The sequence below is a fragment of the Budorcas taxicolor genome, chromosome 14, assembly GCF_023091745.1.
Source record: "Budorcas taxicolor isolate Tak-1 chromosome 14, Takin1.1, whole genome shotgun sequence".
NCBI lineage: Eukaryota > Metazoa > Chordata > Mammalia > Artiodactyla > Bovidae > Budorcas > Budorcas taxicolor.
In genome coordinates this window covers 72,111,008-72,126,062 of record NC_068923.1, presented here as the reverse complement: position 1 = coordinate 72,126,062, position 15,055 = coordinate 72,111,008, and the positions used below count along the sequence as shown (strand labels likewise).

General features: G+C 38.6%; 1 protein-coding gene across 1 annotated transcript in view; it reads left to right on the top strand.

Annotated features, from left to right (window-relative positions):
- Positions 1–15,055, top strand: part of ZFPM2 (zinc finger protein, FOG family member 2) — a 415,496-nt gene that overhangs the window by 238,715 nt on the left and 161,726 nt on the right. Inside the window, exon 5 of the mRNA XM_052651795.1 lies at positions 261–372. Coding sequence (XP_052507755.1) covers positions 261–372 — 112 coding nt within the window. The remainder of the gene's footprint in view (positions 1–260; positions 373–15,055) is intronic.

The following is a 15,055-nucleotide window of genomic DNA, read 5'->3' as shown; positions in this document are numbered from 1 at the left end:
ATCTTAGAGATCTGATCCAGTATCATTTAGGAAAAAAAAAAAAATCTTGATAATAATTCTACCATTCAGATTAGTGAAAGCAGTAAAGCTTTACAGCTTCTGTCGTCTTAAAAAAGATATCTTGAGACGGGGGAATAGGACTTGGATTATGGTTTGGGAGATTTAGTTATTTGGGAAAATAAAATGATTAGTACTGTTATTATTCAAGTTTGTAATCAACGAAAGCAAATGGCATCTGTTTGTTATCATTCTTTCTACAGAAGACAAAGGCTCAGGTCCCGATGGTGCTGACTGCTGGTCCCAAGTGGCTGCTGGATGTGACTTGGCAAGGAGTGGAAGACAACAAAAACAACTGCATTGTGTACAGCAAAGGTAACCGCTAGAGCCTTTCGCTCACGCTTTGGAGGTATTGAAACCTGAGCATTGCAAAACAGCACCACATGTGCTGGAAGGGGAGTACAAAGTAAAATGGGATCCTCTCTCTTCCTTTTTCCCTTGTGCATCTCCCTAACCTGTATTTTCAGCAAAGACTACTGGATTGTTTCTTTTTTTTCCGTTCAGCATAAAACAAAAGGTGTTAGGACTTTACTTCACACCATGCACATTCACCTCACCACGGATTTGAGTGTCTTGACTAGTACCTTCCTCGCCGTTACTTTTATTGATAGCAGGTTTGATGAGATCTCAGATTCCTCTCTGAGGCATTATCCATCAAAAAGTAAATTCCTTTTGAAATGTAGCAGTCCGTGTCAGAGTGTCAAGGTGCGTGCTCTGGGAGGCACTGAATTCCAGCCAGTCTCTTGATATCACACAGAATGAGAGCAGAGCTGAAAAGGAAGCCATTGCAAAGACTGAGAGTTCCTCCCCATGGTGATTTCTGAAGGGCAGGAGGCAAATGGGAGAGAGGAAGCGATGGCTTGCAGAGCTTTGCCTTTGATTTGCTCAGTGTGGCATCAGCCTAGACTGCGTCACACAGCTACGCCCAGGCTACAAAGGAACCGCCGCTCCCTGACACACGTGGTGGGACCGGCTCCCCCAGACTCAGGCCCCTCTGCGTGTGTGATGTGGTTTGCTGCGCTTTCCTCCATATTCAAGTTCTGGGCCCAAGCTCTGTACTTTGAGAGTGAAATCCCTAATCTCACTTCTTCGTAAATATTGCAAAACCTTGTGCTTCTCATGTTTAATTTCTTTTCGCTTTCTTTTTTAACCAAATAGACCTACTGAGATCAAAGATGTGTTTGCACATTGAACCTAGAAACCATGAAAGCATACAAGGGAACAAGCAAATAAGCACCCCTATCAATATATTAACATATAAAACACTAATCATAACATCAAAGACTCTTAAAAACTTGCTAGAAACAATTACAACTTGTTCCTATAATCATTACAATTTGTACACTTATAAGAGGATTGCCTTTAAACTACCATAAGCCTTTGAAAGTTGAAACACCGGAAAGAGAGAATTTGCAAGCTAAAAAAACAATCTGCACACCAGGATCTGATTATATTCCTTTTCCTTTTGTAATTGCTGGTCCCATACCCATTTATTTTCTAACCCCAAATACCTGTGGTATGCTGGTGGGAGCTTTTAGCTAGAACGGAAGTGAGATTTTCCCAGGATATGTCACTATGTTCTATCAAAATGGAAAGCAATATTACAGTGAACCAGCTTGCCAGTGTCCACATTCAGAATGCAAACCACAGAAATGATGGCTTGGAGTGTAGGACCAATGACTGGGAATAAATTTTTGTTGTACAATGTCTTATCTCTATGATGGTAATATAAGGTGGAGGAACCAAGAGGGTAGTTGTTCTTCTACCATGATCCAAATTCATTACATGTTTAAATCAGGCATTCTTTTAGAAGAGAAGATTGTTATATTGTTACATAAGGGGAAAAGCTATAACAAAATTGTAATTCTGTGCTCAGTGGAGTACTTTAATTTGAACATATTTGTGTGTTTGTTTTATAGTTAGATATACCTGAATCCTTCTAGCAATAAACAATTGGGAGTAATTTGCAGAAACTTATTAATTAACTCATAAAGCATGGCTTAAGCCCAACTGTGTGCTCAGTTTGTACATGGATAATAACAGCTACTCTTTATTAAGCACCCCCCCCCCCCAATCCTCTCTTTGGTACTCCCATACCAAATTCTATGCACTTCCCTCATTGCTCTCTTCACCTCATTTTATGGTCATTTTATATGTTAGAAAAAGAAAAAGTTGTAAAAAGTTAGCTATTATTGCCTGCCTTTGCAATCTACTCAATATGAATTCCTAATATACAATAGTTTTTAACCTACAAAAGGTAACTTGATATTGTTCAACTTACAAGACCAGTTTTGGGTATTGCAATTCAAATAACAAGGACTGCAGTAACTACTGTATATGCATTATTTCATTTAATCATCATTTAATACCTCCTAGTAGGTAATTGGAGAAGGCAATGGCATCCCACTCCAGTACTCTTGCCTGGAAAATCCCATGGACAGAGGAGCCTGGTAGGCTGCAGTCCATGGGGTCGCGAAGAGTTGGGCACGACTGAGCGACTTCACTTTCACTTTTCACTGTCATGCATTGGAGAAGGAAATGGCAACCCACTCCAGTGTTCTTGCCTGGAGAATCCCAGGGATGGGGGAGCCTGGTGGGCTGCCGTCTATGGGGTCGCACAGAGTCGGACACGACTGAAGTGACTTAGCAGTAGCAGCAGTAGGTAATTAACATTGTACTCAATTTTACAAAAAGTGAACTTGAGACATGGCTGAATTAGGTAATTTGTCATGGTCATGTAGCTGTGTATCAATTTCACTTTTTCAAAAAAATTTTGTGGTATCTTTGATTTACAGTGTTGTGTTAAATTTCTGCTGTACAGCAAAGTGATTCAGTTACACATATATATTTCTTTAATATTCTACTAAGTGTTTAAAGTGGGGTGCAAACACATATCTGTCTGATTGAGGGTCTGAGTTATACATATTAGAAGAAGCTCTCCCTGCTTTAAGGTTTCAAACAGCTGGATGAGATAGGTAGTATGTTTCTCATTTTACACAGCCTGACGTTGTGAGTGACTTAGGGCAGTATCGCTGTCTCTGTTCATGGAGAGCTAAAAAGGAAACCAAATTTGAATCCACGTTTTGATAATTCCAAATTCTATACTCTCTGAACCTTTCCCCTTGACACTATTCCATGCTGAGTAAATTCTCTTACACTACTTAGGCATTTCAGAGTACTTTAATACTCTGAAATCACCGAGTATTATAATATAGCACTTTCCGAAGTGCATTTCACATAACCCTAAGATTAAAGGAAAGGTCTGATATTGCCTGTTTTGGCCTCTCTTGAAAACTCACAAGGCCTGCTGATATTAATACTCTGAGAAGTCCTGTAGTGAAATAAAACAAAAGTCTTTGTAACTCCTTTGACTGTATGATATATGAACTTTTTTTCTGTGGAGATCCTTGGGAACACTGGAATTAGTGCTCTGGGTGACACCACTTGGGGAATCTCTGCTGTAGACTCTACTCTGATGCCCCAGATGGGCTTCAGAGGCCTGATGCTAATTGCTAGTAATCAGGTAGCCTTCGGAGGAAGGGGATAGTTCACTCAAATTTCTGTGAACACCTCAGTATTCTAGGATTATGCTAGGGATTGTTCACATCATGGAAAATAGCACCCCAGGAATCTCACTGCTCCCAGGACTGCATGGGCTCTGAAGCCTTCGGTCTTCACAGACTGTGGGTGTGATTCTTGTTGTTGTTTTTGTTCAGTCACTTAGTCACCTCCAATTCTTTGCAACCCCATGAACTGTAGCCCGCCAGACTCCTCTGTCCATGGAATTCTCCAGGCAAGAATACTGGAGTGGGTTGCCATTTCCTTCTCCAGAGGATCTTCCCAACCCAGGGATCAAACCCATGTCTTCTGCCTTGCAGGTGGATTCTTTACCCTTGTGACACCAGGGGAGCCCCTGGGTATGATAAGCCTTCTCTAAGCAAAAGAGTTTTGTAGCTGAAAGAAATTGATGACTTAGATTTAATAGGTACTTCTTGACTTGAACATCTATAGTGTTGTGAGACATTTTCATAACATGTATGTTATTTATCAGTTGGGGCTCTTTTGTTTTCAAATGATAGAAATCCAAATGAAATGGGTTTATGCCAAAAAAAAATAAAATGAAAGTGTAAGTGTGTGTGTGTGTGTGTGTGTGTGTGTGTGTGTGTGTATGTTGAGGGTAAGAGGATTCATTTGCTCATATAACTGAGAATCGAGGGATATTCTAAACTTCAGGATCAGTTTAATTCAGATGTTCGGACTTTGTCCCCAGACTGTCTCTATCTTCTGCTTCATCTTTCTTTTGTGTGTTTTATTCTCAGAAATGTTCTTGTCAAGTGGTGGGAAGCTCTGACCTTATATCCTACAAGCAGAGCAATGCCTGGGCAAATAGAGCTTTTCTGGATTTTGTTTGAGGTACATCACATACAATCCTTGAACCAATTAATCACTGTGACTCTTCTTTGCAAACTACAATCCTCTGTAGTTTTGTATATAAGCCAATGAGACACAGGAGAAGTAGTTTCCCAAATGAAACCTAAGTGCTACTCCAGAGAGTAAAGAATGGTTGCTTGATAGGCTGACATCCATGCGCCCACATGCAGCACATTACTCCCCACGTCTGAAGAGCTCTCACTGAAGATCAACTCTCACTAACGTCAAAATTACATTGCCTTATTTTGTTTTCTGGCTAAGCACCACAATACTTATGAATTCCATGCCAAAGTCACTTTCATTGGATCTGGCTATCTGAAAGTATGTTAGTTGCTAAGTCACTGTAGTCGTGTCTGACTCTGTGTGACCCCATGGACGGCCACCCACCAGGCTCCCGCATCCCTGGGATTCTCCAGGCAAGAACACTGGAGTGGGTTGCCATTTCCTTCTCCAATGTATGAAAATGAAAAGTGAAAGTGAAGTCGCTCAGTCGTGTCCGATTCCTAGCGACCCCATGGACTGCAGCCCACCCGGCTCCTCTGTCCATGGGATTTTCCAGGCAAGAGTACTGGAGTGGGGTGCCATTGCCTTCTCCGATATTAGTACTTATTTATTAATACAAATAGAATGTAAGATGCATATATGTTGTATTTTTAAATACCTTGACTCAAATTTTTGATAATATTTTCCTATGGCATGTAAGATAGACCACTTAATGTGTAACCATTATAATTTAAGAGATATACTGACTTTTTGAAGTATCATTAAATGTGAGCTGGTGTTAACATTAAATATAATGATAAAATTTTCATTTCCAGGTGTCCATCTAATAATTATTATAGAATTATATTACTTAGTGCTATTTGACAGGCTGCCATCATCCTGTTTTATTCGAGTAAAAAAAAATAGTACTTGGCATTCATATTATAATCTGATGTACTTTTTTTCCTGCCTCAACTACCCCCTGTCATTCCAGAAAGTAATTAGCTCATCCAGACATTGATGGACCAGACTTGTTGGGTTGTCTGGTTTTTGCCATTATTCTCAGCAGACTCCAGATAATTCTAATTTACTTATCTCCCGTGGAAAAATACTAAAAAGCACCATGCTGAGGCTAAAGGGAGACTGCTGGAAGGAGGATGAGCAGAGGTCTGCCCCCTTTGCTCCTAAAAATCCGTGAATACCTGTCAAGCACTAGAAACCCTTTTCTTTTCTCTACATCTTGATGTTTTTTATAGTGTTTGCACAGTATAGTGGCCTTTCTCATTTCGGAAAAGTAAATGGGTCACTTTGAGTTTCATGTTTTTGAGCATTCAAAATTAAACCTTTAGCACCATAAAGGTTCTAAATGTGGGTTTCTTCATTGAGCTCCCTCCAAATGAGGGATAATTAAATTATTTGGGGTTTTTGGATTTTCATGGCATGTTGTTTTAGAGAGCCACATTCTCTGGGTATTCGGATGAAGAGCATGAACCTTGTCAATCAAAGGAGTGAAAAAGTATCAGCTAACCCTCACTCTCACCTTAACCATGGAAGATTTGTTTTTATACAAAAGCACAATATTATTGAAAAAAAAAAAAACTAACAATTGCTCAGATGGAACCTTGAGCAAATCACTTTTCCTGTTTAAATCATATCTCCTTAGCTGTAAAATTGAAGTAGCACTGGCCATCTCACAGGATTTTTGTGAAGACTCACCGGTTCACATAACTGCATATGTTGTCATAAATATTATATCGCATATGATCTTATTCTCAGTCCTGTTTGCCCTTTTGGTTATATGTCAGCACAAATTTAGGGGAAATGAAGCCAGGCCTCCACACTGGCATCAAGCAAGTGTGCAAGGAAGCACGGTCATTTGATTCTATATGTATAGCCAAGAATTCCTTCAGTCCCACTTAGTCCCTATGAAACCACAGTATCTGCAGAGATCTGTATTACAGAATCAGAGGCCAGAAGCCTTTGCCTAAAGATAGATTTTTCCCCTTGGGCACATGATATTTCTAATGAAAGTCTTATTTAAAATGCTAGTGTAAAGATAATGATGATAACATTAAAGCAAGCAATAGCAGTTGCCATTTATTAAGCACTTATCCTATGTCAGGCATGGTTTTAAGCTCTTTACATATGTTTTCTTATTTACCATTTAGAAAATTATGATGTAAGCAGGGTTATTCCCACTTTACAGATGAGTAAACTCAAGTTAGGGGCTTCCCAGGTGGTGCTAGTTGTAAAGAACCCACCTGCCAATGCAGGAGACGAAAGGCATGAGGGTTCGATCCCTGAGTTGGAAAGATCCCTGGAGGAGGGCATGGCAACCCACTCCGGTGTTCTTGCCTGAAGAATCCCCATGGACAGAGGAGCCTTGGCAGGCTATAGTCCATAGGATTTTAAAAAGTTGGACACAACTGAAGTGGCTTAGCACACACGCAAACACAAACTCAAGGTTAGGTAAGTTAAATAATTCAAGGATATCTAGATCATAAGTGATGAAATTTGGATTTAGTCTTGAGTATGTTGACTTTGAATCCCAATTAGCACAATTAGCAGAGTTTGGAAGATACCATTTACTAAGCCAAGATTGTAGGGTATTGGTCTTCCTCACAAATTTACATACATATTAATCAGCAAAACTTTTCCCCCCTCATTCTGTGATTTGGTTTTTCAGAAAAAGTTTTCCAGAACTAAAACAGCAGTGACAGCAGTACCTTCTGCTGATTTCTCTGTTGCTTTGAAGACCGCAGGAATTTAAAGTCACGTAGAAGACTAATCTCCAAAATCTTTCTATGACCATCTTCAAAGTTCTGATTTTGCTTGTTTGCACAAATGTAACGATGCAATTAATTCAGTTAAGCCCTGATTGGTTGAGTACTATGTTCAAGGTACTATGAAATAATGACAGTAATTCTAATACGACCTAACTTTGGTGAACTTTCTATACACTGACTAAATTGATCAACTGTTTAAAACAAAGATCTGTCATTGTGAAGGACCCTTGCAAAGGTCTGGACTATTTTCCAGCTTAAAATAGAGTATCTGTTGCATGTTCCTAGAATTTTGAAACAACAGCCTTGTCCAACTTAGCACTCAGTTTTGTTAACTAGCCTCCAAGTTCATGTTTACCTTAAAGCACCTAAATCTATGTAAGTAAGAAAGTAATTTGAAAAGAAAAAATTGTGCTCATATTTAAGTGTTTATTTAACCATTTTGTAGTTCATAGAAAATGTATAACTGTTGTCTAGTTTTATAATATTCTTAAAAGAGGGTGGGTGCCTGAACCAAATATTTAGCAGCAGGAATTATAAAATCATAAGGCGATTAAGTTAGCTAGTCACAGAATTCCAATATTGCTTTTTAAATGACTTCAGGATATAGGAGGTACTAAGGTTATTATCTGTTATCAGGAATACAGTGGAATTGTACAACTGGATAATAACCAAACAAACTGACACAATGTAAAATTACATTATCAGTGTGTTAAAACAAAATTGCGCCCTAAAGGAGTCCACATGCCAGCTCAGAGCTGCAGTGTAATTATGCTTAACTCTGATAATTAAAATACAGCGGAGATCAACAGAATCATTTTCATTAAGAAAATTATTAATGATGGTGGTATAACAGTAATTGATTGCAGAGCACCACAGGATAACGTGATGCCGAAAACCCAACACGTTTCATGAACATCTAAGGCTTTTTCTAGTTATGTTCTCTAAGAATGAGAGATGTTTGGAGGAGTAAGCAATTTATTATGCCTGTTCTAGAAATCAGTGATTGTAAAAATGGTTGCTTTAGAAAACCATCGTTTGATTCAAATTGTCATTTCTGAGGGGTTCTTAAGGTCAAGGCAAGTGACCCCACCAGTGAATGTGTTATTTACAATGGAGCTGTCTGTTGCAAATTGCAGAATGACAGCAACTTCAGCAAATATCGGGCCTTCTGCCATTTTCATTTTTTACTATGCATTTACTGTTTTTACAATTATGTTAGTGATTTACTGATGTTATTTCAGTCTGAATCTGGTCGTACTGAATAGTTTATGTCCTGAGTTGTTATTAATGTGTGCTATTTGATGTGAAAAAATACACTTGTTTTCATATCCACATCACTGTGAGTTTCCTTAATGAAATGTTGGTAAATAATCCTGCATAATAATACTATTAATTATTTCCATGGATTAGATGCATTCTCATATGTTGGAGAAAAAAATATCGTAAACCGTCCTTATCCATTCATGAATGAAGCTTCTGTCTCTTAGGGGTAAAAACCCAGATAGGATGTTGGCAATTGATAAGAACTAAGAATATATCAGTTTCATAAGTATAAAAATGAAAAATGAAGAGTGGGGTCTTTTGAGAGGTGACTCACTATCATTCAAGGATGTTAGCTTGTCATTCAAAGTGATGCTAATCTTGAAAGCTACCCCCAAAAGTATCTTTGTCAGCTAAAATGAGGGACAACTCTTTAGGGAATGTTTTCAGAGTAAGATATTGTGAATAATTCTTTAAAACAGTGTATTACATACAAAAAATTATATTATAATTTCAACTAAAAAAGGAGAATATGAGGTTTTGTGCCTAGTATAATTATAATTATATTTAAAAATATATGTGTACAGTGAAACACACAGAAAGAAATAGATCGGAACTATAAAAGTATTTCTGTAAAGGTGATATTGTTTGGTAAAAAATTTTTGTATTCCTATTTTATAGTTTTCTTCACTTTATTTTTCTTATATAATTCAAGAAAAATATTTGCAAATGAAAATCGCTTTTTGTTTTAACTACATTCCAGCTCTACCTTTTATACAATTTAAATTAAAAGAACAAAAATCTTTGCCTTACCCATGAAATCCCTCATCCCTGGAAATTAAATTATTTTCTAGTGATACATATTTTTCTTTAGTGTCTCTATAAATGTCCTGGCACTTTGTATTTCATAAGATAATTTTTCCAAATAAAATAAAAGTTATTGAGCACATGCTCTGCACATGATACAGCCCAGGTGTCATGAGGGGTACAGAGGAACATGAAACACATCCCTGGGTTAAGGAGTTTATTGAAAGAGCTTAATTAATGGAGGTTGCATAATACTGAGTTCTGTCTTACATGGTCAAGGCAAAGTTGATAGAGGATGGAAAATTTTAGTTAGATATTGAAACTTGAATATATATTTGAGAAAAGGGGAAGGCACTGGGGGAGGCTGAAATTCTATGTCTAAAAGTTTACAGACCATGGTTCGTTCATACCATCATGAAAGTGTCAGTCTTTAGTCAGAGCAGAGAATTTACCAGTAAGACCAGTGAGAGGCAAGCCTGCAAATGTTTCTGAGGGTCCTGTTGTGTGTTCAGTGGAGTGCTCAGTCTGAAGACCTCATCATGGAAATGGTAGAGAGCTACTGAAAGTTCTGAGGCACACGTGATCACACTGGCATTTTAGTAAGATTATTGATTATCACGTCAAAGGTGAAGCTCAGATCCATCCTTTAATAAAAAACAAGACTTTAGCTGTCAAGAAAAGAATGTTGGTAGCTACATCCTCCTAGAAGATAATTTAAATCTTCTGCTTTTCTCCACTCATTACCTGACTCCAACAGTTTTTCAACAGCAAATAAATATCTGATGCTCTTACCTCTTAAGCACCATTGTCCTGCCCAGGAGCTCCTGTCCTTACTTCCAGAGGACCTGGCGAGGATTCCATGAGTCCATCATTCTAATTACTTTCTTGTACCCACTCTGGCCTTTACTGCCCTGAATACCCTCTTCCTAATCAATCAATCACTCCACCTTCCCCTCACTTAATCCAAGCGGCAGAAGTTAGGAGAAGTAGTATTTATAAAGTATGCCTGGTCCACAAAGAGTGCTATATAAAGTGTGGTCAGAATGAAACAATGAAATCATCACCACCACTAACAACAAAGCTACAACAACAGAAACCAGTGCTGACCAGTTTACATTTGAACACCAAGTGAATGCGAGCCCTCAGCGTCAGTAGCCTGTCTATTCAGATCTTCCAAATTCATCTTCAGAGTGACTGTTAGACTTCTGTCTCCCCAAATATATTCCATCCCCTGATAAATAATGACCTTGCTCCTCATTTCCCAGATACATTGGAAAAGTGAAAAAGAAAATATAATTCTGCAGGGAATGGCTTCCTTTTGCAGTGTCTGGTTAGGAGAATCAATATGGCCCAAGAGACCCAAGTCTGACCCACCACCAGTTTTTGTACATAAAGTTTGGTTGGAATACAGCTACCATGATTTGTTTGTATATTTTGTCTGTAGCTATTTTCACATCGTAACATCAGAGTTGAGTAATTGTGGTAGAGACCATTTCGCCTGCAAAACCTAAGGCGTTCAGTGTTTGGCCCTTTATAGAAAGAGCGTGGCAACACCTGAACTAAGCCCACAAGGTTACTACCTTGGCCTAAAAGATCCGACGTGGTCTGTCCTGGATACTTCTTTGGGTTTATTTACTGCTTACTCTCCAACTGTCCTGTTCCAGTGGCTCAGACCCTTGCTTTTGTTTGAAAATACGAAGAATGCCTCTGCCTCAGAGCGCTGTGCCCTGCTATGCCCCCACGTTGGTCCTTCTCTTGCCTCATTCTAAACTCTCTCCAAATAGTGCCTCCCCAGAGGGTGTGCCTGACTACTCTGTCTCTATTTCTCTCATTTTTCTCCACAACATTAGGCAGTTTAGGCTGCTATAACCAAATACCATAGGCTGGTAGCTTAACAAACTTCTATTGCACAGTTCTGGAGGGTAGGAAGTTCAAGATCAAGGAGCAGGCAGATTCGGTGTCTGGTGAGGACCCATCTTCCTCGTTTCAAGATGGCCGCCTTCTTGTATCCGCATATGGTTGTGTGGCGGGGAGGCAGAGAGAGAGCGCAAGCTTCCTCTCTCATGTCTCTCATAAAGGCATCAGTCCCAGGAAGTCTCCACCTTAATGGTCTAATTACCTCCCAAAGGCTTCACCTCTTGTACTATCACATAGGGCTTCAACATTAAAGTTTAGAGTTGGGTACACATTCAGTCCATAATGTCTTTCTCATTTATCTTCATATTTGACATTTTAGAATTTATTTTAAAAATTTAGTGTCATCTTCCTATCCCTAGAATGCGAGTTCTTTAAGGACAGTTTTTTAGCCATCTTTAAGGTCTGTTTTTTAGCCATCTATGATACATAGTAGGTGCTCACTAAATATTTATGAAGGAATTAATGGATAAATGAATGACTTACAGATTTTTAAAACATGGAAATCAATATAAATTATGCATTTAATAATGTTCTCCCAATCAGATAATCTGACTGTTACACTTTCTGAGATGTGCTCAAACTTTATCCCTTAACTTCCTTAACTATTGAATTTTAACTCTCATATTTATAATGTACAGTCTTCCCCTGACTGTAACCTTTTTTCAGCACCTTGCTGTTTTTAGTATGGCTATTCTTTCCTTTATCTCTGAAAATAGGAGGTAGAGGATGATTAGGAAGTTGTATGTCCTGTGCATTGTTTCTTACTTTTTCCACCTATTTTTGTCCCTGTATTTGGTGTTGAAGCTTTCCTCAAGAGGCTAGAGATCCATGCATATCTACTTTACCATTTAAGAATGGGGCACTAAGGGCTGAATGCGAGAGCAGCCTGGGAAGGCAGAGCTTGTCAACTGGCAGCTTTCGGCAGGGGGGGGTGGTCATAGGATGGTAACCTAGCCATGGTAACGATGCCTCCCAATGCAGTGTATGTAATTTTTTATCTTAGCACGATTAGCTTCTCCAGAGAATGACGGTCTCAGAGAACACCATGCTCATCTCTGAGATAGATGAGCCTCATAGCCAGCAATCTGAAGACTTTGTGGGCAGACTGGACCAGGTGGTGTTTGGGAAAAGTCCTATCTCATTTTTGAGAATGTAGATGTTCCTTTAGTCTTCTAACTCTGGTGACACTGTAGTATAACCCTTGGCCGAGTATATTTCTCTGTATCTAAATCCTCTCTTCCAGTTCTTCACAGACTAAGCCTCCATTTCCTAACAGAGTAGGAAAGGAATGTCACTTAGCTCTGCAGGGAATCACTGAGCAAGTGTAACTAACAGCTTCTTACTTGGAAAGCCAGTCCTGTACTGGCTTTTAGCTCCGCTGCTCACCCTATCTTTCAAGGTGCCAGGTGTCTTTACTTTCTGATCTTTTCCAGGATTCTGCAGAATCAATCCGCTTGCTACGTGTTGGCCAGCTGCTCTTCAAATGCTTGGATTTCAGCTTTCTGTGCTCTGGTGTGTCATCTATCACTCCATCAATTTGCTAGCTTCCAAGATGCTGTTGACTTCTGTTGCCTACCCTGCCCCATCTCTTTGCCCTTATCATCTTTTTTCTTCTCTACTGTCATGTTAGTGAAAGGGAGACGAAATGAATGTGTGCAATCAATTCATCATACTTAACAGGAAGCCCTCTCTGCTTCCTTTTTTAGGTAAGCTTCTGCAAAGTTTTTTTTTTTGCATGCATGCATTCTTTTAACTCTCTAAATTCCAGTATCTTCTGTCTTATTCAGTTTCTGCCTTCATGATTCCATTAAAGTGACTTTGTCCGAGGTCTCCTGTGGTTTACTTGTCAGCTTTTCACTCCACGAGGCTTGATCTGATTTATCCTTTTCCACACACAAGGCCAGGTTTCTCCATCACTGTCCAGCCACTAAATATTGTCATTCTATAGTTTTCTTCTCGTTTCTGTGTTTCCTGAAGCTTATCTCATCTAAAATTTTTAACTACCCTACTCCTTATAGTTTCATTTCTCGTTTATCCTTCACAGCGATGCTGTACAGTAAGTCCCCTATATACAAGTGAATTTCATTCCAAGAGTGCATTTATAAGTCCAGTTTGTTTGTAAGACCAACAAGGTTAGCCTAGGTACCCAACTAACACAATCAACTATTTAGTACTGTACTGTAATAGGTATATAATACTTTTCATAAAAACAATATGTACATAAAAATCAAACACCAAAAATGAAGAAAACATTTTTAATGTTACAGTCCAATGCCTTGAAAAATACAGTAGTACAGTACAATAGCTGGTATACAGGGGCTGACATGCACGTTCACGTCTTTGAAAGTTCACAGCTTGGAGGTTCATATGTAAAGGGCTTGGTCTACTCCAAGTAGTCTCAGTTATTTAAAATTCCTTAGCTATTCCTTACTTGCTCATATCTGCCTTTATATATCATATTTCCCTTGCTTAATAACTTTCCCAACATCTTTGTCTTGGAAAGAGATATCATTCAAGACCTAGCAGGTATTAGTGCTTCTGAAAAGCCTTCCATGCCCTTCCCAGAGAGAGAGCTCCACCTCAGCGTGTGCACTGTCCCAGGTTGGTTGTGAACACCTCAGATGCAATGATGTCATTTCTCACTTCTACTCCACAGTTAATTCATAGCATATACTCACTGAATTTTTAATTTCTTTTAATGGGCATTAAAATGCATCCCTCAACGTAGTAAACTCTAATAGGACTTGCTTTATTTTCAGAAATTACCAGTGTGAAAAATCATTTGAAAACCGATACTCAAAATGCTTTACTCTTAATATCTAGGAAAGTATTCTATGTCTTAGCAAGATTTTTTTAATGCTAGAAAATCTAATATAGGGGTATTTCTTTGGAATGTCCTGTGTCAACAAAGCATACATTGTGCTACCTCAGTTAGAATGAAGGTGTATAAAATAATTTGGAAAAATTAGAATCTATATACATGCAAAAGATGCTGTCAAACCTTAGGATTTTATTTGCTGTCTTTACATAGTAGCCATGCCAATTCCTTGGCTCAGTTACTGCACAGTTCTTTCCAGGGTGACTGAACACACACACACCACTTGACTTTCCCTCAACAAGCAGTAACTATGTCTGTTGTTCCCACCTATCACTGGGGGAAAGTCAGCCAGACCTGAAGTCTTTGCTCTGAGACCTAAAATTGGAGACTTTTCGTTTCCCTTGGTGTATAAGTCAACCCCATCTTTGAAGGCTATTTTTAAACTAAAAGGTCACCTAATATGCCATGACATACAGTAGTACTTCAGAGAAGATATATTCTCATTAGTCTTTCTTAGATCTGTGAAGACTGTCAGATGACAGTGGGGTCAACCAAGATAGTATATCGTGGTGTTGCAAGCAAGAATATCCCAACCAAGAGAATGGATCTGAAATGCACACATTTAAGTATGAGCAGATAAGATTTTTCTGTCTATTTATATAGTTTTATCTATGGCCCATTGAAATTCAATAAGAATAAATTACTTTAAGCCAGTTTTTCCTTTAGAAATCTAGTATTTATCATCACTGTCGGTCTCCCTTGTCAGTAAAGATTTTCAAGAATGATGGCTCTCCAGTTCAGTACCCTTTACTTTGTGCATTCTTTCAAGAACTGGTTAAGTCTCAGAGGCTTATTAGGAAAACTTAAGATTTTCAGGATACTTACCAAATATTTCTAGTAAGGAATTTAATGTTTCATAATTTATTTGATGAAATAAATAATATAAGATACTCCTCCTCTCCGGGTCCCCAAAAGATACAAAATTTATCCATTAACT